Source organism: Danio aesculapii, chromosome 17, assembly GCF_903798145.1.
Source record: "Danio aesculapii chromosome 17, fDanAes4.1, whole genome shotgun sequence".
Classification (NCBI taxonomy): Eukaryota; Metazoa; Chordata; class Actinopteri; order Cypriniformes; family Danionidae; genus Danio; species Danio aesculapii.
The window spans coordinates 19,158,869-19,185,239 of record NC_079451.1 but is presented as its reverse complement, the minus strand read 5'-3'; the positions used below and the strand labels follow the sequence as shown (position 1 = coordinate 19,185,239).

Sequence of the window (26,371 nt, the reverse complement as noted above, 5' to 3'; positions counted from 1 at the left end):
TTTTTTTATTTGTTTGCGTTGTGAGAAAATGCAGCGTGTTTTTTTTTATTTGTTTGCGTTGTGAGAATGCAGCGTGTTTTATTAATTTGTTTGCGTTGTGAGAAAATGCAGCGCGTTTTATTATTTTGTTTGCGTTATGTGAAAATGCAGCGCGTTTTATTAATTTGTTTGCGTTGTGAGAATGCAGCGTGTTTTTTTTATTTGTTTGCGTTGTGAGAAAATGCAGCGTGTTTTATTAATTTGTTTGCGTTGTGAGAAAATGCAGCGTGTTTTATTAATTTGTTTGTGTTGTGAGAACATTAAGCGCATTTTCTTAATTTGTTTGCATTGTGAGAAAATGCAGTGCGTTTTATTAATTTGTTTGCGTTATGTGAAAATGCAGCGCGTTTTCTTAATTTGTTTGCATTGTGAGAAAATGCAGCGCGTTTAATTAATTTGTTTGCGTTGTGAGAATGCAGCGTGTTTTTTTTTATTTGTTTGCGTTGTGAGAAAATGCAGCGTGTTTTTTTTTATTTGTTTGCGTTGTGAGAATGCAGCGTGTTTTATTAATTTGTTTGCGTTGTGAGAAAATGCAGCGCGTTTTATTATTTTGTTTGCGTTATGTGAAAATGCAGCGCGTTTTATTAATTTGTTTGCGTTGTGAGAATGCAGCGTGTTTTTTTTATTTGTTTGCGTTGTGAGAAAATGCAGCGTGTTTTATTAATTTGTTTGCGTTGTGGGAAAATGCAGCGTGTTTTATTAATTTGTTTGCGTTGTGGGAAAATGCAGCATGTTTTATTAATTTGTTTGCGTTGTGGGAAAATGCAGCATGTTTTATTAATTTGTTTGCGTTGTGAGAAAATGCAGCGCATTTTATTAATTTGTTTGCGTTATGTGAAAATGCAGCGCGTTTTATTAATTTGTTTGCGTTGTGAGAATGCAGCGTGTTTTTTTTTATTTGTTTGCGTTGTGAGAATGCAGCATGTTTTATTAATTTGTTTGCGTTGTGGGAAAATGCAGCGTGTTTTATAAATTTGTTTGCGTTGTGGGAAAATGCAGCGTGTTTTATTAATTTGTTTGCGTTGTGGGAAAATGCAGCGTGTTTTATTAATTTGTTTGCGTTATGTGAAAATGCAGCGCGTTTATTAATTTGTTTGCGTTGTGAGAATGCAGCGTGTTTTTTTATTTGTTTGCGTTGTGAGAAAATGCAGCGTGTTTTAATTAATTGTTTGCGTTGTGGGAAAATGCAGCGTGTTTTATTAATTTGTTTGCGTTGTGGGAAAATGCAGCATGTTTTATTAATTTGTTTGCGTTGTGGGAAAATGCAGCATGTTTTATTAATTTGTTTGCGTTGTGGGAAAATGCAGCATGTTTTATTAATTTGTTTGCGTTGTGAGAAAATGCAGCGCATTTTATTAATTTGTTTGCGTTATGTGAAAATGCAGCGCGTTTTATTAATTTGTTTGCGTTGTGAGAATGCAGCGTGTTTTTTTTTATTTGTTTGCGTTGTGAGAAAATGCAGCGTGTTTTTTAATTTGTTTGCGTTGTGGGAAAATGCAGCGTGTTTTATAAATTTGTTTGCGTTGTGGGAAAATGCAGCGCGTTTTTTTTTTTGTTTCCGTTGTGAGAAAGTGCAGCGCGTTTTATTAATTTGTTTGCGTTGTGAGAAAATGCAGCGTGTTTTTTAATTTGTTTCTGTTGTGAGAAAATGCAGTGCGTTTTATTAATTTGTTTGTGTTGTGAGAAAATGCAGCGCGTTTAATTAATTTGTTTGCGTTGTGAGAATGCAGCGTGTTTTTTTTATTTGTTTGCGTTGTGAGAAAATGCAGAGTGTTTTTTTTTATTTGTTTGCGTTGTGAGAATGCAGCGTGTTTTATTAATTTGTTTGCGTTGTGAGAAAATGCAGCGCGTTTTATTATTTTGTTTGCGTTATGTGAAAATGCAGCGCGTTTTATTAATTTGTTTGCGTTGTGAGAATGCAGCGTGTTTTTTTTATTTGTTTGCGTTGTGAGAAAATGCAGCGTGTTTTATTAATTTGTTTGCGTTGTGAGAAAATGCAGCGTGTTTTATTAATTTGTTTGTGTTGTGAGAACATTAAGCGCATTTTCTTAATTTGTTTGCATTGTGAGAAAATGCAGTGCGTTTTATTAATTTGTTTGCGTTATGTGAAAATGCAGCGCGTTTTCTTAATTTGTTTGCATTGTGAGAAAATGCAGCGCGTTTAATTAATTTGTTTGCGTTGTGAGAATGCAGCGTGTTTTTTTTATTTGTTTGCGTTGTGAGAAAATGCAGCGTGTTTTTTTTATTTGTTTGCGTTGTGAGAATGCAGCGTGTTTTATTAATTTGTTTGCGTTGTGAGAAAATGCAGCGTGTTTTTTTAATTTGTTTGCGTTGTGGGAAAATGCAGCGTGTTTTATAAATTTGTTTGCGTTGTGGGAAAATGCAGCGTGTTTTATTAATTTGTTTGCGTTGTGGGAAAATGCAGCGTGTTTTATTAATTTGTTTGCGTTGTGGGAAAATGCAGCGTGTTTTATTAATTTGTTTGCGTTGTGGGAAAATGCAGCGTGTTTTATTAATTTGTTTGCGTTGTGGGAAAATGCAGCATGTTTTATTAATTTGTTTGCGTTGTGGGAAAATGCAGCGTGTTTTATTAATTTGTTTGCGTTGTGAGAAAATGCAGCGTGTTTTATTAATTTGTTTGCAATATGTGAAAATGCAGCATGGTTTTTTAATGTGTTTGCATTGTGAGGTTTTGCAGCATGTGTGCTGTCAAACTGATGAAGATCTTTTCTTAGTTTGATGGTCTAAGTTTGATGGCACATTAAGGTCTCTCTGCCACCGTAGAAACAGCATTATATCGCTAAACATGATACAAAAAAGACATCTCTCATGCTAAAAAAGGCCATATTTATTTGATTACATATACTATAATTACTATATTATTGTTAAAAAAATATTCAAATTTAAATTGCTATTCCTCTGTTGCTTAAGCTGAACATTCAGTGTAATTATTTAATTGCAGACCCTAAACTACTGTAGCTTATAAACAATGTTATTGAAGTAAAATTTTAAATCATGCAAGACTCACCAATGGCTTGTTTAAGAGTTTCAAATGTTATCTGCTCTGCTGTAGACCTCTGCAAAGATAGTAATCATACATTAAAAAAACACAGCTGAAGAAAAACAGAGGAGATACTGTAGACACACACACATATGTTGGTTTTGGTGGTTTACGAGGACTCTCCACAGGTGTAATATATCTTATACTGTAAAAACACTTCATTATATGGCAATTTCCCTTAACCCAACCCTCACAGGAAACCAGTGGCATATTTCAAAGTGAAAGGACAGAATTAAGTATGATTTTTAGTTTGCATTACAAGCACATAAGACATGTCCTAATAAACCACCTCAACATTGTAATACCCTGATCATATCCATGTCATTATACAAATTGGTCCTCATAAATACCAAAACCAGTAGACACACTAACACACTTATTAGTGTCATAAAGATAAGCATATACAACATTACCTGCTCTTTCTCTGGACTGTTTCTAGACTCCATCTCTAACTGGAGAGAGACAGTGTCTCCAATACTCTTCCTCTTAGACAGTCTGTCTTCATCTGAATAATAAAAAAAACAATAATACAATTTTAAATGCATGCACAAGATAAAAAAAAATCTTTAAAATTGTGAAATTTCCTTTCTTGCATGGACACATACTGTATTAATAAATACAAAAATGCAGCAGGCATCTAGTTTAAGTGTATGTAAAGCTCATGCTGAGATTCAGACCTGTGATCTGTGGGATGTATGCAGTGGCCAGTCTCTCTGTGTTATATCCGCTGCCGCCCAGCATCTCTGCTATCTTAGCCTGCGCAAACAGCATCTCTCCCTCTACCTTTTCCAGCTTCTCTGGGATCCTGAAAGAACAGGCGGCTGTAAATGCTGTCATCTCAGCTTTATATTCACTCTTCCGAGGCAGTAAAAACCAACAGATGAGAGCTGTCTGGATGTTTTCTGGGTTTAGTGCCTTTCATAACCATTTGTGCAGCACATCACAGCTACAAATGTCCCTCAGTATGATCATATAATGAAAAAGCACCAGGATTATTGAACCATTACTGAAAGACATTGAGGAAAAAAATGTACTGTATGTTCTCTAACTAGAAGACACGGTTATGAGAACTGAGACAGAACTGCATGTTTGTCTTTTAGTGTGAACTATGTTTCTGATAATGTGAGAAGAGCACTGTGGTAGACTGAATGTATGAAATAATTTAAAAACGACAAGCATTGCTTACTTTGGACTCTCCACAAGAACATCCTCTGGCAGCAGGAATGGAATAAGTTTCTTTCTTGATTCAATCACCTTTAGAGAAAAAAAACGTCACCCCATCACTGTGTTTAGTGACAGACTACTCAGATACACATCTAGATTTATTTCATAATATCTGTATTCTCATAAACATACACAGTCATGTCTCAAGTGCACATAAGCATTTGGGGAAAATTCAAATGGTAACATTATATTGGATTATTAAAGGTAAAGGGGTGGTTCAGAGTGTATTTTTAAGGCTTGATTGTGTTTATGAAATGTAAAGCAATGTGTGCTTATGCTTCATTTGTAAAAAATCATGTTAATTTTTCATATATCTTACTTTGACTATATACTGCTACTCAGCTAACATGAAAACGACCCGCCCCTCAAGAGGCTCTGATTGGTCAGCTAACGTAATGTGCTGTGATTCGCGGATCAGCTCCACATCACCAGTAAAAGTGTTTGCTGTGGCAAACAACATTTCCCATTGTTTACATCCTTGTTTACGTCCTCGCTACATTATACCGTTAACAATAGAAACTGTGCATGTAATAGATCAGTTTTAACAAATAAAAATACTAACAGGTTGTGGCTCACAATCCACAGCTTCATCTATTATGGTTGGAGCTGCTCCTCCTTTGAGGAGTTTTTAGCCTATTCCAGCACTCAACTGGGAGAGAGTCTGGAAGCTGTCCTTTGTCAAATGTTAGCTATATATTTTTTATAATTCTCTGAAACATAATTAAATTGTAAGGACTTCTCTCCTTGTGTCGTATCTTTGGAAGCCCAAATACAGAAACACCAGAAGTTCGTTGGAAATAGCATCATTTGGACAGCATTTTAGCTTTCTCTGCTACATTACAGCTCCTCTGGCCATACCCCATCGCTGCGTATGGTGAATGCGCATATAACCTGAAGTGTTTTTGATGTCACTAGCCCGGATGTATTTTTTTGTAGTCCCCAAACTTTGTTCGCTGTAGGCTTTGCTAAGCTAACTCTGTAAAAGCCCATGTCTCCCTTTGCATTGAACTTTGAGCATATTACATTCAGAGATGTTGTTTATGTTCACACAGCTACATTACACATCAACTAAAGTTTCAAATATGATATCGTAGTGGACCACCCCTTTAATCAAAATAAAAGCCATGAGTTTGTGATTTATTTAAGCATATACAATAAAAATTTAAGACACACTAACAGGTCAAGTAAAATGTAATGAATATAGGCTAGCATGGTACAAATATTTATACTCTCACAACACATCAAGAGTGTCACAGCAGAGTTAGTAGTTGGAGAATTTACAGATGGATGGATGGATGGATGGATGGATGGATGGATGGATGGATGGATGGACGGACAGACAGACAGACAGATGTATAGCTAGATGGATAGCTGTATGGACAGATGGACAGACAGATAGATAGATAGATAGATAGATAGATAGATAGATAGATAGATAGATAGATAGATAGATAGATAGATAGATAGATAGATAGATAGATAGATAGATAGATAGATAGATAGATAGATAGATAGACGGACGGACGGACGGACGGACGGACGGACGGACGGACGGACGGACGGACGGACGGACGGATAGATGGTAAGATGGACGGACGGACGGACGGATTGATATATAGATAGCTCTTTACCTCATGGATGTGTTGGCAGAAGGTGGGCACAGTGGTCAGTTGGCTGATGAGGTTGAGATATGCAGCAGACAGAGCATGGATGGCACAGCGGGTATAAACAGGAAGGGTCTCATCAGTCAAGGCCAGGTCCTGAGGAAGAGGAAGTGTTTGTGCAAATGAGAAAAAAAATGCTTAGAAGATTATTTCTATAATACATGTTGATAGACACTTTTATGACCTGCCAACAATCAGAATCAGACAGGGCTTTATTGCCAGGTATGTTTACACATACGAGGAATTTGTTTTTTTGACAGAGCTTCTACAGTGCAACAGAATTACAGAGACAAGACAAAAAACAGATAATAAATATGATTTAAAAATAGGCAGAGGCAGATTGTTGTATACAGTGAGTACTGAGCATAATGTATGTTAGCTTTTAACATCTATATTTAATAACACCAGTGATGGGAATAAAGGCATTATAATTAAACACAGTTACAAACAGAGTACTTTTATAAATTTTTTAGACTTAATTGTTGGCCAGTTGTGGTCTGTGCAATAATTATAAACATTTCTATACCAATTATGAAGTTTTATTGTTCCATTATAGAAATTCTAATATTTACAGTAAAAATGTTGATTAAAACTAGCACAAGGATAAGAGACAAACCTGTAAGGCCAAAGCCAGTCGGGTGAGGTCCACCACCACCTCCTCATTGGCGAGCTCCACACAGATCAACCCCAGTAGCGTATGAAGAGACTCAAAGTGTCGCTGGACGCTGCTGTCTTCTTTACAGGCCAAGTAAATGTGGCGGTACAATCTGTGGCTGTGTTTCTTCATGAACAAGTTATCCTGTCTGGAGCACTTGTCTACTTTCAGCTTCAGTACTGAGATGTCTGATATAATTCTGCATGGGGAAAAAATGTTTTGTTAAAAGTTTTGTCTGTTAACATAAATCCTCAGTGACCTATTGAGGGAAAACTGCAATACTTTGTGCAAATAAAAAACATAGTTCAGTCTTTTTTCTGTAGAATACAAAAAAAGATACTTTAAATAATGTTAAAAATGAGCAGCCATTGGCTTCCATAAGTAGGAAAATTCAACATTGCTAAAACACAAGGGGGGGGGGGGGGGGGGGTGAGTAAATGATGACAGAATTTTTATTTTTGGGTAAACTCATTCATTCATACATTCATTTTCTTTTCAGCGTAGTCACTTTATTAATCAGGGGTCGCCACAGCGAAATGAACCGCCAACTTATCCAGCACATGTTTTATTCAGTGGATGCCCTTCCAGCCACAACCCATCACTGGCAAACACCCATACACTCTCGTATTCACACACATACACTACGGCCATTTTAGCTTACCTAATTCACCTGTACCACATGTCTTTGGACTGTGGGGGAAACCGGAGTACCCGGAGGAAACCCACGCAAACACAGGGAAAACATGCAATCTCCACACAGAAATGCCAACTAACCCAGCCTGGGCTCGAACCAGCAACCTTCTTGCTGTGAGGCGATCATGCTACCCACTGTGCCATCATGACGCCCCTTTTTGGGTAAACTATCTCTTTAAATTGTATTAATTTGTCACTAAAAATGGATTTTCAATACTCTTAAATATGTGACAAAATTTAAATACAATTTTAACACTAAAGTTTTTACATTTTTGAAAAAGCCATTTGGATAAATTTGACATTTATTACATTTACCACAATAAAGAGTAAAATGTACTCTTTTGCTTTGAAAAATGTTTGCCTTGAAAATGTGCATTACTTGGGGAACGCTGTCTTTGTTTTGGTTCTTTTAACCCGCCCACTGCCACTTTAGCCAATTATATTTGAGCAGCCTGGGTTGCCTTGTTGGAAAACAGTATATTTCATTCATTCATTCATTCAGATAGACTTCAAAGCGTGCCGAAATGCGACCTCTGGTGGACAGTAGCAGACTCCAAAATGAGACACAGATTCAGTTTTCCACAAGAGGTTATTAATTAGCAAATAATAAAAATATTACGAGTGTAAACATTGGGTGAGTGGGTTACATTGTAACTGCGTGTCCAACAACACGCTACATGATGAGATTTGCAGTGATAAGCAATCACACACCAATCGTGGCTTATCAACCGTAGCTGTGCGTCTGTCAAGCTTTCGAGAGAGGTAAACAAGCCAAGACATTGTGCATATGGATTGTGCAAATCTGATACCCGGTATCCTAAAAGTTTGGATGGGGTGGTGGACTTTTTTTTCCTTTCCAAAACCTAAAACCCAAGAGGAGAAATGCCAGAGTGGACCAAGCTGTGTGAGGGGCTGTAAAAGCAGCACAATTCAGTCATATTTCCATCTGTTTAAAGCAAGGCAGGGCTTAGCAAAGGGTCAATTGGGCCAATTGAAATTTAAATACAGCCAATGGTAAGGTTTATAATCTTAATTATTACATATTAAACTCTTTAACATTATTAAATGTTCTGTACTTGTACATGTACATCACAATGTGTTGGTTTGCATTATTTCACAGTTCTAAAGTTCAATTTTAGTCAATTTATTTTATTTTAAAGATCTGAGGTGAACTATCTGCTGCTGCTTTTAGTAGTATGGCAATAAAAGTCATGTAAAATGGAATTCAAACTCACATTGTTGGCATTTAACACTGAATAAAGCACATGAGGTGTACATGAGGTGATCATTGTCATTTATCCTGTTGTTCAGCTGTGAGAAATAGAAGCTTTCCTTTTCTGAAATATATAAATTCGAAGTGTTGGTTTGGACAAAAACTCCTTTTAATATGGAAAATATTTCTTCTATCGGGTGTCGTTGCTTTTATTTAGAACACAACGTAAATCAGCCTTAAATCAGAGTTTAGGCTTGAGACTCGCTCCTGTTGGTCATCAATCTGGCAACCTGCGTTTGTTTTGATTCAGGAATGCAATACCTAGTTCAACCACTGGGTGTCAAACTTACATACTGCACCTTTAAACTTGCATACAGTATCATACACCCTTATATAAATGTTAATTATATCTTCAAATATATTTTTAAAAGACATTACATAACAACATATATATATATATATATAATGCTAGGACTTTTGTTAGTGTGCCCCAACCTGACAGGGTAGAACTTGTGCCGGTTGTCATGGCGATCGATGATGCTTATGAGGATGTCGAGCACGAGCAGACGGATCTCAGCGTCCTCCATCAGAGTGAAGGACAGAAGAGGGTCCAGGAATGATGTGGGAAGGGCTGTCAAAATGTTGTTAGACTGGAATCCTGCTGTTACCTGAAGGAGAAAGAAAGAGAATGAGGTTTAAAAGACATCCAGATGGTTTAGAATGCATCAGCAACTGTGGATATGATGAAGCAGCAGGGGAAGGAAATTATGTGGCATTTCGTGTGATTAGGATTGACACAAACCAGCTCACCTGCAGCAGAGACTTCAGCAGCATAATCTGGATCATCCTACTGCCCTCAACCCTAAAACCAGAAACAGGCATGTATTGAGCAAATTTTATCTTGAGCCAGCAGAAATACACTGTAAATGTGTCTAAGCTGTAACCCTGTCTCACCCAGTGTTGGCTGACCCCAGAGCAGGATACATGCCTGGCACAGGGATTTTACCGATGATGAACAGCATGACTTCAGAGCGCTGGTAGGTGGGCAGGGTGTTTGCAAAAGAGCCTGTAAACAAAGAAAGATGAGTGAGGGATTGTGTACTGTCAGCTGGTTAAATAAAGCCCTGCAAGAACACATATCTAACCCTGTCTGTCTATCTGTCTGTCTACCTATAGTTGAAGACAAAACTATTAGCCCTCCTATAAAAATTTAATTCATATTCAAATATTTCCCAAGTGTTGTTTAACAGAACAAGGAATTTTTTCACAGAATTGCGTATTATACACTCCCTGACAAAAGACTTGTCATCTATCCAAGTTTTAGGAACATTTAGGAACCGTTTTCTAGTTGATCATTTGGTATCAGAAGTGGCTTATATGAAAGAAAAAGGCCTCTAGAATACACTTAATTTACCTAAATAAAATTTGATCATGTCTTGATTTTTAATGATTTAATAAGGAATAACATAAATAATGTACAGTATAGAATGTAAAGTCATGGTGCAGTGGAAAAAGAATGAATATTGTGTATGACTCCCATGAGCCTGGACAACTGTATCCCTCCATCTCTGCAATCTCTCAAATTACGTATTAATCAAGTCATCTGGAATGGCAAAAAAAAACCTTCTTGCAGATTTCCCAGAGTTCATCACAATTCTTTCATTTTCAATGCCTCCTCCATCTTACCCCAGACCTGCTCAATAATGTTCATGTCTGGTGACTGGGCTGGCCAATCTTGCGCTAAGGCGCACTATCCTGCTGAAGAATTTGCCCTCTGTTGTGGTTTGTAATGTAATGGCCTGCTCAAAAGTCTTGATACCTCAGGCTGTCAATGTTGCCATCCACTCTGCAGATCTCTCGCACGCCCCCCTACTGAATGTAACCACACACACCATGATTTTTCCTTCCACAAACTTGACTGATTTCTGTGAGAATCTTGGGTCCATTTGGGTTCCAATAAGTCTTCTGCAGTATTAACAGTATTGCTAAGATTGGGATGCAGTTCGACAGATGATTCATCAGAAAAATCTACCTTCTGCCTCTTTTCCAAATGATCAACTGGGATCGACGACAAAACTTTTGTCAGGTAGTGTATATTTCTTCAGGGTGAAGACTTATTTCTCTTAGTTTGTATGGAAGGTTGCCAGTTCGAGTCCTGGCTGGGCAAGTTGGCATTTCTGTGTGGAGTTTGCTGTTCTCCAGTGTTCGCATGGGTTTCCTCTAGGTGCTCCTGTTTCCTTCACAGTTCAAAGACATGTGGTATAGGTGAATCGGGTAAAACAAAAATTAGTCATAGTGTATGTTGTTTCCCAGTTCTGGGTTGTGACTGGAAGGGCCTCCACTGCGTAAAACATATACTGGAATAGTTGGCAGTTGTGCCTTCTTGACTCCTGATAAATAAGGGACTAAACTAAAGGAAATGGATGTATGCTTTAAAGGTGCCCTAGAATAAGGATTTTAATATACCGAGGCATAGCTGTATAATAAGTATTCAATAAATGGAATTGACATACCATGAGCCTCAAAATAATTGTTTCCTTGTTGTCATGTAAATCATGTGAGTTTAAAAACAGGACAATAAAAAAAGTAAAAGAGTAATAAAGTCTGTTTGAATGTATTTTTTGTCGGTTTAATGTGTATATTGTGGAATTCACACCATGTTTATAATGAGGCAACAAACACATGTACACTGCTAAAAATAGTGTACAATGCATACATGCATTGTATCATATCACTCAGCTCTTACTATGATTTTTCTGGAGTCAAAGGACACCTATAAACTTGAAACAAACTCATCTATTCATGCAGGGGTTGATAATAATTTTTGTCTGTGTTTTCATATGCTTTAAAGATTCAAAATACAACCCTAACTACATCTCTGCCTGACCCATTTTCTGTTTGTCATTATAACTTATACGCCTATATTTCATCTAAAACACAATTCAGGAGCAAACTAAATTATTTAGTGGCTTTAAGATAGCTCACTCACTACTTGTAACTAGTAAAATATGTAATCTTATCATGTCAAGGACAAAATAAATTCTTTTTAGAAATTAGTTCAAACTATTCTGTTCTCAAATGTGTTAAAAGTCAGTTACACAGCACTTGGGAAATATCTGAAAAATAATACAAATTTCACAGGACAGCTAATAGTCTGTCCATCTGTCGGTCTGCAATAGACCATTTCAATGTAATTATGTCATTGGCCCATAAACATTTACTGCTAGTTGTCAAACTATCGCACAATTGTAATAAGAGTCGATTCAGTCATAACTTATATTATGACTTATAACTTGTGTGTGTGTGTGTATATATATATACACACACACACACACACACACACACACGTACGTATGTATGTATGTATGTATGTATGTATGTGTGTGTATATATATATATATATATATATATATATTTATATATATATATATATATATATATATATGTAGATCTTTTTGGATTCTCAGGGTCTAAGAAAAATAAAAATGTAAAACAGGAAATACAGTAAATCCCTCAAAATGGTCTATATTGTCTATCTATAAACAGTCATATATAAGTATACAGCCACGTCAATACTATAGACACATCAATTATAAATATTTGTTAAATGACAAATATTTGACTGCTGAAATCTAGGATCATTCATTGAGCACTCACCAATAGTTTTGATGACAGATTCTTGGAGTTGTCTCTCCTCATGTACTTTAATGACCTTGGTGCCCATATTTGCAAAAGAGTCATAGGATCCAGTGAGTTCGTAGTCCACGCTAAGTCTGAGCTGCTTCAGTAGAGTATTAAACACCTCCAGTACTGTGGGACCTGTGGAGTAATACAGCCAAAACTGAATGAAAATATTTCTACTGAGATTCCTGTGTAAAACTGTCAAACATACAGTGAAACTGATTAAATAAGCAGCAAAAGGTTTTATTAAGAAGCAAGAACATAATGAAAGAACAAAAAATTGAGTGCTATTTAAGAAAAAAATGTCTACGAAGTGTGTATTGTTGTGTGTTTAGTGCTCCCTCTAGGGGTCTGGTACCTATAGAGCCACTGGCCTCTATAACAGCTGCCTCTGAGATCACCTCCACTATCCCAGCACGCACTCTGGCTGAGTTCTTACTGTTGGCATCCAAGTGGCCCAAAAGCTGCTGAATCACCAGATGAGAATGCTGGGACTATCGAAAGAAGGGTACACCAGGTTAATATTACAATAACTTAAATTAACAGAGACATATCAAAGTATATGTTTATACTTAACTATAATTCAAAATTATAGATAATATACAGTGTCTGCTATCAATTATAGATAATACATAGATAAAATACAGAGTTGCCAATTAAAAAGTAATTTTAAACCTTAAACTAAACATCAAACATGTTTATAACCTTCATATTAAGTGAAACTTCATTTTAACATATAATAAAATAATAATGCAAATAATAAAATTTGTAAAGAAAAATGCATATTACATAAATTTTTTCTACTATTCAGATGTTTCAGCCCCCTGTACATAAGATATAAGGTCCCCAAATACCACATAATAATTTACTTGCCATCCTCCACAAAAATTTACTGTATTGATTGTTTTATTTTGCATCAGATTTAACCCAATTGTTTGCATCTACCTGAATGGAGTACATAATGATTTTGAAACAGCGCACTGCAAATGTTTTGCCCTCCCAGAGTGAATGGTTATCAAGGTGCCTGGAAATATATAAGCAAATTAATGATTAGCTTCAGCAAACAGAACAAGAAGCAGGAAGCAGCACACAAAGTAGGTCATAAAATAGACTGGCTTAACAAATAGGGACTTTTGTTGTCCTGATATTTTAGGCTAACATAGAAGATGATTTATTTTATTTATTTATTGCTGTGTAGGTTGAGTATCATGGTTCTATACGGTTTTGCATTTGTTATTTTAAATAAAAACAAACTAAACAAATAAATACTAACTTTTTAATTAATACTAATTCATCCAAGCATTCATTTTGCTATTCCATTTACACTACTGTTCAAAGGTTTTTTCACAAAAATACAGTTAATATTGTTTAATGGTTTTATATTTTTAAATATTATGAAGTGCAGTTATAGTTTTGAAAGCGAGGTTAATTAGTCTTCTGCATCACATGATCCTTCAGAAATTTAGATTGCATATTTTTGTTTTATTCAATGTATCTTGAAATAAATTGTGTACTGGTTAAAATTGCTAATTAATTAACAAATTATTAAAAATAATTAATAAATTATTTAAATACATATATTAATATCCCAAAACCTTTCAGCAGTATTGAATGTGCATTATTTTGTATGAATTTGAATTATTAGATCAGTCATAACAGCTGCATGAAAACCCTGGACCACAAACCTTAAGTGTGAAGTTTTGATACAGAGATTTATACATCACATGAAAAATAAGATTTGCAATGATGTATGAATTGTGTAGAACTATTTGAGGGTTAAAATAATCAAATTACTGAGAAAATCGACTTTAAAATCTAAATAAAGTGCTTAGCAATGCATATTATTAGCAGTGTTATATCAAAAATTGAGTGTTGATTTATATAATTAAAGTAGGAATTTTTCAAAATTTATCATTTGGAGCCATGCAATGTATTTTTGGCTATTGCCGACTTAAGACCTAAGGTAGAGGTGCCCAAAGTAGTTGACCCATGGTAACCTTTGGTTTGGCCCACCATACCATCTGAAAAGAGAGGGAGAATGATGGGGAGTTCTTTGGGGTGCCTTTGACAGTGATTGTCATTTCAAATTTTATGCAACCTTTAGTTTCTTTGTTTAATTGTGGAGCTACAAACATTGAATGTTTCAATTAAATGTTGCAAATGAATCAGACTTTTTAAATGTAAATACTGTCGGTTTCACAGACAGAGGACAATGCACAAGACATAGGTGAGCAAATCAAGGCAAAGGCAGGAGCAGCTCGACTAGTGTATTTAGAATTGATCTCCATTGTGTTATAAATGGGATTATGTTTTTACAATATAAGTTCATTATTAAACGTCAAAATGATACTACATCATTTATTATTATGTATAAAAGCAGCAGTTTTTTTTTAAATATTAGCAAAAAGTTACCCATGGCAAAATTTAATGTATGTTTTGGTATATTTAACTTCAGCCCACAGCCCTCAATCAAGTTTGTTTTTTGGCCCTTTATAAGAAAATGGGCAGAAGTTTGGCAGCCCTAAGCTAAGGTTTTGTGGTCCATGGTCGCAACTGTTATTTAATATCATCATAATAACCATATCTCATATAAATGCTAAACTACATTGAGCAGAAATGCGAACAAATATGTTTCTCTTCTGCCCTCTTGTGTTTGAGCCGAGCATAAACAATAATGCAAACACTCACATGAGCACAGGCTTCACGGCGTTCTTAATGTTTCCGTAAGCCGCTCGTCCCAGCAGCTCTCGAAAGCATCTCTCCGTCAGCTCCACCGGACTTTCCTTCTCCTTCTCTGTCTCTGGAGAAGGAGACCTATCCACAGGAATAAAAAACACACTCTCTAAATCAATCAATAGGCGGATTGTTGTTAGCAGTACGGTAAGTTGCGGTCAGCGATTTCCCCTGAGGAGAAAATGTGAAGAGGTTTTATGGTTCTGAGTTTATCACACTGTCCAGCTGAGTTTTCATCGTCTGTTTCTGACCCTCAGGGCTTCAGGCTTATTATGTTTTTTGAAGCAGTGCAGCTTCTAGAAATAATGGCTTTCTTATGGCACTTAGGAGTCTACTGTAACACTTCAGTTGCAGTCAGTCTGTTATATCACACACTTTTCATTAGCATTCGATTAGGAGTTAATTAGCTTAATCACACAGACTGGTTAATAGCTTATTAGCAAGACACTCCTGTCTAGTGCTGCAAAATAGCATTAATATATATCTCAATGTGTGCATCCGCAATAGTCACATTGCAGGATCTTCAATGTTGAGTTGGAATTAGTTGATTCTAATCAATGCAGAGTTGAATTATAATGGAATACAAATGGTAGTTCACCCAAACATTAAACTTTACTCACTATTTTCAAACGTTTATGAGTTTCTTTTTTATGTTGAACACAAAAAGAAGATATTTTAATAACTCACAAAGGTTTGAAACAAGTGAAGGGTGAGTAAACAGTAAGTCAATTTTCATTTTTGGGATGACCTATGCCTTTAAGACCGGTGACTATGTAAACATGTCAACATTTCAGAGAATAAAACATCCGGCAATTGTAATGTTTGTAACTTAAATAAAAATTACATTATATGCGGTGTTGATTGTTCAATATCTGTACCTGAATACTAGACTCTCCAGAAAACTATAATTCACCTTTATCTTTGCTATATTTTATTTATCTATGCTTGTAAGTCATTTGTTATATATTATTCAAGATCCAATTCCCTACAAAATCACCCCAATCTAAAATGAAGTATTCTTTCCAAATAAAGCTGTATTCACATTGCAATATTTATTGCAGAAATACAAAATATCGCAATGTCAGATTTTTCCAATATCGTGCAACCCTACTCATGTTAATGGAACACTCTACTTTTTCCTTTTTTCCAATTTGCATCCCCTATAAAGTTAAACAGTTAACTTTTACCATTTTTTAATCTATTCAACAGATATCTGGTTCTGGCGTGGTGGGAACACTTTTAGCTTAGCCTACATCATTAAATTTGCACCTTAGAGAAAAAAATAAATAAACAAGAGATAATTCGATAATTTTGCTATTTAAAGCTTGACTGTTCTTTGGTTACCCTCTGTATTAAGGAAAATGAAAAATAATTTATTATTATAGGCTCCCCAAACCTGTAGAGATCAGCTGGTTCAAAAATGGTAAAACTCAACTCTTTAACTATAGGGACATATAAAATTAGCCTATTTCCAAAAAAAGTGGAGTGTTAAGAGACAACACCACAAGCGAATAGGGTAAAAAAAATCATCAAATTCCTCAGCTGATTAATTACATTAAGAATTGCTACATTTTTTATATTACAGTGCAAGTTTTTTAAAATAGGAAGGGATTTTGAAAATGTACTGTATTTTGTGGGATGTATATAATCAGGCAAATTATGAATGAACATATCCCTCTGTAAAACCTTTACATCACAAAAAATAAAATAAAAGGTGAAGTTTGGTGTATGCAAGTGCTGCTGAAATGGAGATTTATGGCTCATGGGTAGGGCCACACAGAATCTGCTGACATTTTTTGCTATTTCTTTGCAGAATTTTGTATTAAAAAAATTCTGCGGATTTATGTGGAATGATTTTTGGGAGTATCATAACTGAAAACGTAATATATGAAATAAAAATTTAATGTTATTTTATTTAATGTTTACAATGCAAATCCAATTAGGTCCACATATTTGGTAAACAAAGCAATTTTCTCATGTAATATATACAGTTGATGTCAGAATTATTAGCCCCCCTTTAAATTTTAATTTATTTTTTAAATATTTCCCAAAATGATGTTTAACAGAGCAAGGACATTTTTACAGTATGTCTGATAATATTTTTCTTTTGGAGAAAGTCTTATTTGATTTATTTCGGCTAGAATAAAGTCAGTTTTTAATTTTTTAAAAAACATTTTAAGGTCCAAATTATTAGCCCCTTTAAGCTATATTTTTTTCGATAGTCTACAGAACAAACCATCGTTATACAATAACTTGCCTAATTACCCTATGCTGCCTAGTTAACCTAATTAACCTAGTTAAGCCTTTAAAATGTCACTTTAAGCTGTATAGAAGTATCTTGAAAAATATCTAGTCAAATATTATTTACTGTCATCATGGCAAAGATAAAATAAATCAGTTATTAAAAAATGGGTTATTAAAACTATTATGTTTAGAAATGTGTTGAAGAAATCTTCTCTCCGTTATACAGAAATTGGGGAAAAAAATAAATGGGGGCCAATAATTCAGGGGGGCTAATAATTCTGACTTCAACTGTATCTACTAGAAAATATTACTTTACAAACTGTATGATAAATAAATCATATCAGCATTTTCATATTAGTCAATAATATCACTGAAATTAATTTAAAAAAATAATAAATATAAATTTTCACACATTTGCACAAGTAAATAAATAGACTCAATGATAGGCTAAAAATCTGCAGATTTCTGCACGCACAGATTCCGTGTGGGCCTACTCATGAGGAAAGTCATTTTGTATTAAATGGCTTAAAAGTGTATTTTTGGTTGTTTGAGAGGTGCATGAAAAAAACTGTTTTTGCTTTTGGTGTCTCGCCTTAAGACTTAAAATGTCTGCTTCTCTTGTGATTGCGTAAGTGAGTGTGTTTCACAGACCTCTCAATGCCTTCTTCTTGCTGGAGGTTGAAAAGCAGCGATGGCACAATTTTGTCCATGTGCTGAGGGTCCCAAATATTTGCCTGCAGCTCATCATTGACAGTCTTCCTTACCACCCCTTGAAGCCCCCTGATCCCTGCCATACGAATCCTCACACAAAACACACATAAAATACTGTAGTTAGTCATACTTACGTAGGAGTTTTAAAAATATGTTTCCCAGGTATGGAATTATTAGAGATGGCCAAGGTTATCATCCGTGGAGGACTGAATGTTACATCACACCATGGTCAAAATATTTTTAGTGTGTGAATCAGAGACTAAACCAACAAAATGAGGGAGAAACCAAGAGGGTTATCTCTGCTGAAATGGTGATAAAAGATGCTCACTTTGTGCGAACATCTGGATCCTCGAAGCTGGAATGGCACATCTCACTGAAGCGGGAGACAAAGAAATCATAGCTGCGGTGGTATGATGCTGTATCCTCTTCTATGTTTGCAAACTTCACAAACTTAGAGAAAACACAGAAAAAGATAAGATGGATAAAATTAGAGATAATAAAGTGTGGTCTCACATTAATGTGACTGGAATAAAAGCAGTTGTTTTTTTCAATATTAATTATTAACCGCCTGAATCAATATTATATTATCAACCCCCTCATATTATTAATATTATTAACCCCCTGAACTTTTTTTTCGAATTGGCTATTGAACAAACCCTGTTTGTCCACTGACAAACTTATATTTTGTAGTAAGCACAACTTAATGTTTGGTAGTTTGCATAACTTTCTTTTTTTCTAGTTACTGCAACTTAATTTTTCTAGTTACCTCAACTTCATCTTTCTAGTTCTTATAACTTCCATTTTCTTGTTACCGCAACTTCATTTTTGTAGCTACTGCAACCTAATTTTCTTAGTTCTCATAACTTAATTTTTCTAGTTATCACAGTTTTATTTTTGTAGTTAATCGGAACTTTACCAGTTCTTATAACCTAAATTTTCTACTTACCACAACTTGATTTTTCTAGTTACTGCAACTTATTTTTCCCAGTAACCACAGAAACTTTTGTGGTTTATCTGTTTTTTGCCTTCTTTGTCTTGTTTGTGTCATTGGACTTTTTGATTTGAGATTGTTTTCTGCTTGTCCCCACCATTTGCCTATCTCTTAGACGAGTGGTTTCCAATGTAGGGGTCGGGACCCCTAGGAGGGTCGCGGCATAATGTGGGGGGTTCGCTAGGTGATTTCCAAAAATCAAATTCATTTTATGAAACTATTACAATGAGCATATTTTGTCCAAACTTTTTTTTTCCATTTGATTGCGACCCCTGGGGTCTCATTACGTTAGATTAAAGACACAGCAATAGGGTCAGATGCAGCAGATTGATTTCATGGCACCAGGGTAAACTTTCTGACACCTTTACGTCTCTCAAATACATTAAATTTAAATACCACCCACCTCAAAGGATATTGGGGGTCGCGAGTCACTGACATTGTTGGGAGTCACAGGCTGAAAAGTTTGGTAACCCCTGTCTTAGACTACTCTTTGTGGATTACCCCTTATACTCCTTTTTTGATCCCTGCTAGACCACTCTCATAATAAAGCTGCACATAGACATATTTATCATGTATAAGTTGTGACACCTTTATCCTCTAAATTATAAACAAGACCACAGAAGATGAAAGAAAACACCACACAGGATTTGTTGTACAAGGTTTGTGCCACAACATGTTTCTAGCTGCCTAGAATACCAAACTATCAAATTCAAAAGACATTACACCTCATATCCATAGTAGACCTGCAGGGAAACACATCCACACACCCCCTGTCCATCTGTTTCAAGCCAGATATTTATTCACCCCACCAAAGAGGAAAAGCAAATATATGAGAGCTAATGGCAAGTTTTGTTAGTAGTAATCTATACACAGCACCTGCTGCAATATTTTAATCAACAAACATTTACAGGACATTTGCCTAATGTGCTCTATGTATTGAAGAGGATAAGCTTGTTATGCAAAATTAACTTTTATATGATGTTTACTGTGCACCTACACAACTAGACTATAATGTTAAAATGTTATAATGTTACTATAATGTTAATCCCTGTAAATCAATATGCTGTTTCAGGTGCATGACTGGTGATTATAAACACTATTAGCATATATCAGTAAGAATCGCTTCATTCAGGTAAGAGATTTATTTATATAAATGGGTAGTTTTGACAATATTTTGACAATATACATGAAATAAGTTTCTAATTTTAATTTAACTACAACTTAATTTTCAATTTAATAAGCTTAAATTGCAACATTTTATGGTAAAACTCATGAAAATATAAAAAATGTAAAATTCTGAACTGCAAAGTCATGTGCAGTTGGTTAACTCACATGGGTATAATTATTATGGGTATAAATAATTATGTTAATAATTATTTACATCCTTACAGTTATATTTAAATTATTTTGTAATCACTTTGTCTGAAAAGTAATCAAAAGTTATTTAAATTCTTCATCCAATACGACTTAAAATCGATATATATCTCAAACTAAGCATACAGAATATACGTTAAAATCTTTTTATTCATAGGACCTTAAGCTTTATCTTAAAAAAACAATAACACTTAAAAAATATCAAACATTGCTCAATTGAAAGTTTCTCAAGAATTTATTCACAGTATTTTAGGCAAATATATTTTAATTAACTGCAATTAAATTACCTAAAATTTAAAAGAAATCCACTGCTTTACATTTGCAGCAGAAAATTTAATTACAGTAACTAGTTACTTTGTAACTAATTACACCAAACACTGCACATCAGAAAGATAATGAGTATCCAAGACACTGGCTGTAAAGGTTCTGGGTAAATATACTCAATTTGGACTATTCATTTTACAATCTTGCTGCTATTGAAAACCTTGGTAAATAAATGGCACGTTCAAAGTTTGCCCTAGTAGTTCCTATAACTGTGTGACTATAATTTGCTGAAGCAGGTTATTTGCATATTAATGGAGCAGTTTTATGGTGTTGATTATGGTGTTATTGGTGCTGCCCATTTTAATTCAGCACTTGAGCACACAAAATACAGTGTAGTCCTGAACCACTGCTTGAAGGTATGTTATTCTGTATTTATGTAGTTAATGTTCATTACAAAACTACAAATTAGGATCTTTTTGATAAGGATATCCGATGATTTGAGAGTGTGCTACAATACTGATGCTACAAACACTACACCTTCACTGTTAAACTCAGCCTAAACCATCATTTCTGTAAACATGCACACAGCTTTCAGCATTTATGGCCAACATGCTTTAAGCCCTGGCACATCTGGCCTCTTTTCTATGGGAAAAGTAATCTCTTTTTAATCTTTAAGCTCTTATATTTCAGAAGCATCAGATGCGAGCGGGTCTGAAGTTGAAAACTGCTGACTCTCTACACTCCCATAAGCACCGGGTGAGTGTAAGCTGTCAGAGAACGATGTAGAGGTTCATGTTACTGTACGGATGATACATTTTTTGTTTATGAATGCTTGTCATGTAAAATGAAGTAAAATCAGCTGCAGTGGGAAAATACTGTACAAGGAGGGCCTGTTAATTTCAGACAAATGAGAAGGTTTGATGTGAGGTAATAGAGAGTATTATATTTAAAAAGGAGAAGTAATAAAAACAAAACAATCCATATAACATTGTGTATAATAAATGTATATACACTATAAATGGAGAAAAAATACAGCTGAAGTGAGAATTATTAGCCCCCTGGTTACTTTTTCCCCTACTTTGTTTAACGGAGAGAAGATTTTTTTTTTACACATTTCTAAACATAATAGTTTTAATAACTTATCTCTAATAACTGATTTATTTGATCTTTGCCATGATGACAGTAAATAATATTTGACTAGATATTTTTCAAGACACTTCTATACAGCTTAAATTGACATTTAAAGGCTTAACTAGGTTAATTAGGTTAACTAGGCAGCATAGGGTAATTAGGCAGGTTATTGTATAACGATGGTTTGTTCTGTAGACTATCGAAAAAATAGCTTAAAGGGGCTAATAATTTTGACCTTAAATGGTTTTAAAAAAATTTAAAACTGCTTTTATTCTAGCCAAAATAAAACAAATAAGACTTTCTCCAGAAGAAAAAATATTATCAGACACACTGTGAAAATTTCCTTGCTTTGTTAAACATCATTTGGGAAATATTTAAAAAAAGAAATCAAAATTGAAAGGGGGGCTAATAATTCTGACTTCAACTGTATGTACATAATTATGTATTATTTAGAATAATATAATTCCAGTATTGAATATTATAAATAAAACATAAGCACCACCAGTGTATATAGTGAGTATAGTTTTATATACACAAAATTCACCAAAAATATGTGGATAAATTATTAATATTCCACCACATTAGAATGTGAATCTCAGATTTAGGGAAATACTTTATAAATAATTTCTAAAAACTTCACTTTTTACATACAGTAATACATATTATAAATTATGGTCACATTAGATTTAAATTTGGTGTATTGTTTATTGACTAAGGTTAAAAAGATTAATATAGAATGTAATAAATGTATTGTTCATTGTAATTTAATGTTAGGTGATGCATTCAATGCTAAACTTGGCGGTAACACTTTATTTTAATGGTCCAGTTGAGTATTAGTGGGCCGTCTTAATATCTATTGATACTGATCCTTTAACAGACATTTAACTGACTATAAGAAACTTAGCAAGTGCATGTCAACTTACACTAACCCTAACCTAACAGTCTACTTATAATCTAATGAGAATTAGTTGGCAAGTAGATGCAATGTAACTTAAATTCAACAAACAGACCATTAAAATAAAGTGTGACTTAGCTCTAAAGTGTTTTACTTTCAGTCTGATCCTCCAAGACCCACGCAAAAACTACATTCTCCCTCCATACTGCAGAAACACCAGTCTCCAAGTACATTTATCAAGTGATCTGAAGCGTCCACTACATCAACAGCCTCTGTAAATGAATTTCACTCACTGAGTTTGTGCCCAGGATCTGTAAGTTGGGTTTGTCGGCTTCTAGCAGCTTGCGCACCATAGTGAGGAAACTCTCCACAAAAAGGTTTATACTCTGACAGTGGCAGGCCATCAGTAGCTGGTCCAAAGCCTCCATGGCAATACAAACATACCTGAAAGAGGCACACAAACATGATCACAGACACATACTGCGAATATTGACACCCTTGTTAAAAATTAGCAAAGAAAGAAACACATGTCTATATTGTTTAACCTTTAACCTTTTGCTCAGGATATTAACAAAAAGCTCTGATCTCATAGAGAACAAGCAATTGCAAACACAGCACAGATTTTTTTCAACAAATACAATGTTAAATGTAAAACTTTCCCAAAAGGGGTGTTCATAAGGCATGAAAACATGACACATTGCCAATACAATATAAGCTGTTACAAATCTGTCATAAAGATGATGGTCATGAGGCCATTATAATTGTGTCATGAAGGTTTTTCTGCTTACGTTTTTAAATGGAACAAAATTAATTTGTTATTGCAGTGTGACAAAAAAACTGAATGTATATTGATATTAAAAAATAAGCTAAAGATGTCATTTCTTTCAACTGGAAAAATGTACACAAAATATAGGATGTTGGCTGAAAAACATGGCTACATGACAATGGAATAGATTAAAAAAAACATTTATACTAAGAGATAAATACAAGGATTTTAAGGGACCCTTCGAATAGGTTCTATAATGAGGAGTTGAAAATGTGTTGATTGATAAACGGGTCTGTTACATACTATGGCATTCATATTCCAGATCAAAGCTCAATTTTTACAACAGAAGCAAAGGCTCTATTTTTGGCCCTGGAACACACTGAAAATGCTGAAGAACACAATTTTATTATTTTTACTGACTCAAAATGTCAAAATACTTTGTCTACAAAATTGAATTCTTTTAAACTGGAGCATCCCATTGTTATTGACATTTTTAACAAAGTGAATGAACTACAGAGAACATTTTATAATACTTCTGCTGGATCCCCAGGACATGTTGGAAATAAACAAGCAGACAAAGCTGCCAAAACAGCTCTAACAGGAGAGATAAAGGAGTGCAAAATCCCACCTTCAGATTTAAAGCCACTAATAAAAGGCCAAATTTTTAATATATGGTGAGCAGAATGGGATCAGAAAATAACCTTTTTGAAATCCCGCCTGAAATAGGAAGAAAATCCAACTATTTTCTTTAACTCAAGACATGATGAGATTGTTTACAGAAGATGCCATATCGTAGACATGAGACTCACACATAAACATTTACTCAAAGGAGAAGAACCCCCAAAATGTCAATATTGCAACAGAAACCAAACTGTTAAATATATTCTAGTGGAATTCCCTATTTTTTATGTTATTAAACAGCGATTTTCATCTGGAGAGCCTTTAAATGAAATATTTTTTAAATGTGAATCCTTCTAAAATTGTACAATTTTTATCAAAAGTAAACCTTAAACTGTTTTTTATCTTAAATATAATAATTATTTATGTATTTTATCTTATGTATTATTTATTGCTGTTGATCACTTTTAATTGTTAGAATATTTTTATAATTATAGAAAAGTGATATTTATAAAATGTGGTAAACTTGATCTGTTTTTTTTTTTTTTTTGCCATGACATAGCCAGAGAAGCTGATGGCAATATTCTCTTAAAATTCTCTCTCTCTCTTCACTGACAGTCCAAATTTAGCCTTGCTTTAGTCAAACATCTATTGTTTGGATGTCTATTAGATGTCTTTTAAACACAAAATTGCTTGGTAGACCAACATCACCAACATCACCACAAATTGCTCAAAATAATTTTAAGCATCTTTCAGTTTAGAAGATCAAGAGTTTAAAAATAATAATAATAATTTCTTAATAATAATTAACTTTCTTTGCACATATTTATAATGAGTGCAATTATTGATGCATGACTCAGTAAACAGTGTCAAACTGGATTTAAATCGTAAAATCAGACAGTAACAGTCATTGTACTTTATTTTCAGGTGCTGTTTTTACCCATATCTATGCCGGGCAACGTCTCTGGATAGTCTCTCTGACAGGTAGGCACCGATACGGTCTAGTTTCTCTGGAGCAGACAAGGCATAAAAAGTAAGCTTCTCCATGTTAGCTTTCACCAGACCGTCCTTAAAAGAAAAAGAGAAGATGGATAGACAGACAGTTAGCAAGAGAAACCTATTAAAAGAACATGAGATAGAAAAAGAACACTGGAATATCATTTTCTCGACAAAAAGAACATTCCATGGGTAATTTGTTTTCTATTATAAGTCTAATACAGATCCTGAAGCTTGTCTCATTATTTAGAAAAGAGAGAAACTCAAATGTGCTAAAGCAATTCATGGTCAAATAGATTAGGGGTTCTTTGAAAATTTTAATTACTGTCTTTAATTTGTGTCATTTGTTTTATATGGTAACATTTGTTCCAAAAGTAAAATAAATCAAAGACACTTGCTAATATTACTTTAAAAAATCTGTTTATTCGATGTCTAGATTTAAACTACATCTATTCCATTTTCACTGACAGCCCAAATTTAGCCTTGTTTTAGCCAAGAGGCTATGTTTAGATATCTATTAGATGTCTTTCAAGCATAAAATAGTTTGGTGGGCCAACATCACCTCGATTATATTACTTTCCAATGGAAAGTTGTTACAAAAATATTCTAATAAATATTGTTACAAAACTGTACAGATAACAGCACACAATTACTGCACAAGATAAGGAGTACAATATGACCTATATACAGATTATTTACATATGCACATAATCAATATAAGAAAAAAAGATGATAGTAATTAGTCACACACAAATCTCTGGAACAGAAAGATGCGTGTCTGTAATAATGACTGATGTCAGTCAGGTGACCCTGCAGCAGATCTGCTACGCCACAGTGGCTCTGAAACTAATGAACATCACAGCTGAAAGCCTGAATGTCTACATCACTGCATTGATCACTGATGACTGATAAGCACTAGAAAGCAGGCGAACCGTCCCTTTCTCAGACTCAGCAGCTTTCCATTCATCTGACCTTACCTCAGGGTCTTCAGGAAAGATGTTATCCACCAGCCTCTTATAACGGGGTCTCAAAGCCCCACAGCATCCACACACACCTGAAACATATGCAAAGAGATGGACACAATAAATAGTGATTTTTGATTTTTCATGGTTGATCCAATTGTATTTTTACAAGCAAACTAGCCAATAGGACTGGCCGATTAAACGAAAGTAATTGAAATTGACATTCATAACCTAAAATCGCTCTAATTTTTCAATTACTTTCTCTACCGCGTGTGGAGTCACGTGACCCTGCTCTGTTAAGACTGATTTATACATCTTTAATGCGCATGTGTATTGTGCAGCACAGCCTTTGTGCGATCGTATACCAGGCGCCTCTTAAAAAATGTAACTACACATTTCGATGACACGTAGTGCAGGTTTGATAATGGTGACAAGCGTGGGCGCCGCGGATTAATT

The 26,371-nt window shown here is 34.6% G+C and overlaps 1 protein-coding gene across 2 annotated transcripts in view; it reads right to left on the bottom strand.

The window, feature by feature from the left end:
- efr3ba (EFR3 homolog Ba (S. cerevisiae)) overlaps positions 1 to 26,371 on the bottom strand; it is a 58,644-nt gene that overhangs the window by 15,711 nt on the left and 16,562 nt on the right. For both annotated transcript variants that reach the window (XM_056476883.1, XM_056476884.1), the window contains exons 2-19: positions 25,931 to 26,007; positions 24,898 to 25,025; positions 22,867 to 23,017; positions 18,247 to 18,368; positions 17,859 to 18,008; positions 14,919 to 15,044; positions 13,176 to 13,254; positions 12,589 to 12,724; positions 12,207 to 12,368; positions 9,504 to 9,615; positions 9,360 to 9,411; positions 9,045 to 9,217; positions 6,605 to 6,842; positions 5,956 to 6,084; positions 4,287 to 4,354; positions 3,778 to 3,905; positions 3,514 to 3,605; positions 3,068 to 3,116 (exon numbers count right to left, since the gene is read on the bottom strand). In XM_056476883.1, the coding sequence (XP_056332858.1) occupies positions 3,068 to 3,116; positions 3,514 to 3,605; positions 3,778 to 3,905; positions 4,287 to 4,354; positions 5,956 to 6,084; positions 6,605 to 6,842; positions 9,045 to 9,217; positions 9,360 to 9,411; positions 9,504 to 9,615; positions 12,207 to 12,368; positions 12,589 to 12,724; positions 13,176 to 13,254; positions 14,919 to 15,044; positions 17,859 to 18,008; positions 18,247 to 18,368; positions 22,867 to 23,017; positions 24,898 to 25,025; positions 25,931 to 26,007 (2,172 nt within the window). The remainder of the gene's footprint in view (positions 1 to 3,067; positions 3,117 to 3,513; positions 3,606 to 3,777; positions 3,906 to 4,286; positions 4,355 to 5,955; positions 6,085 to 6,604; positions 6,843 to 9,044; positions 9,218 to 9,359; positions 9,412 to 9,503; positions 9,616 to 12,206; positions 12,369 to 12,588; positions 12,725 to 13,175; positions 13,255 to 14,918; positions 15,045 to 17,858; positions 18,009 to 18,246; positions 18,369 to 22,866; positions 23,018 to 24,897; positions 25,026 to 25,930; positions 26,008 to 26,371) is intronic.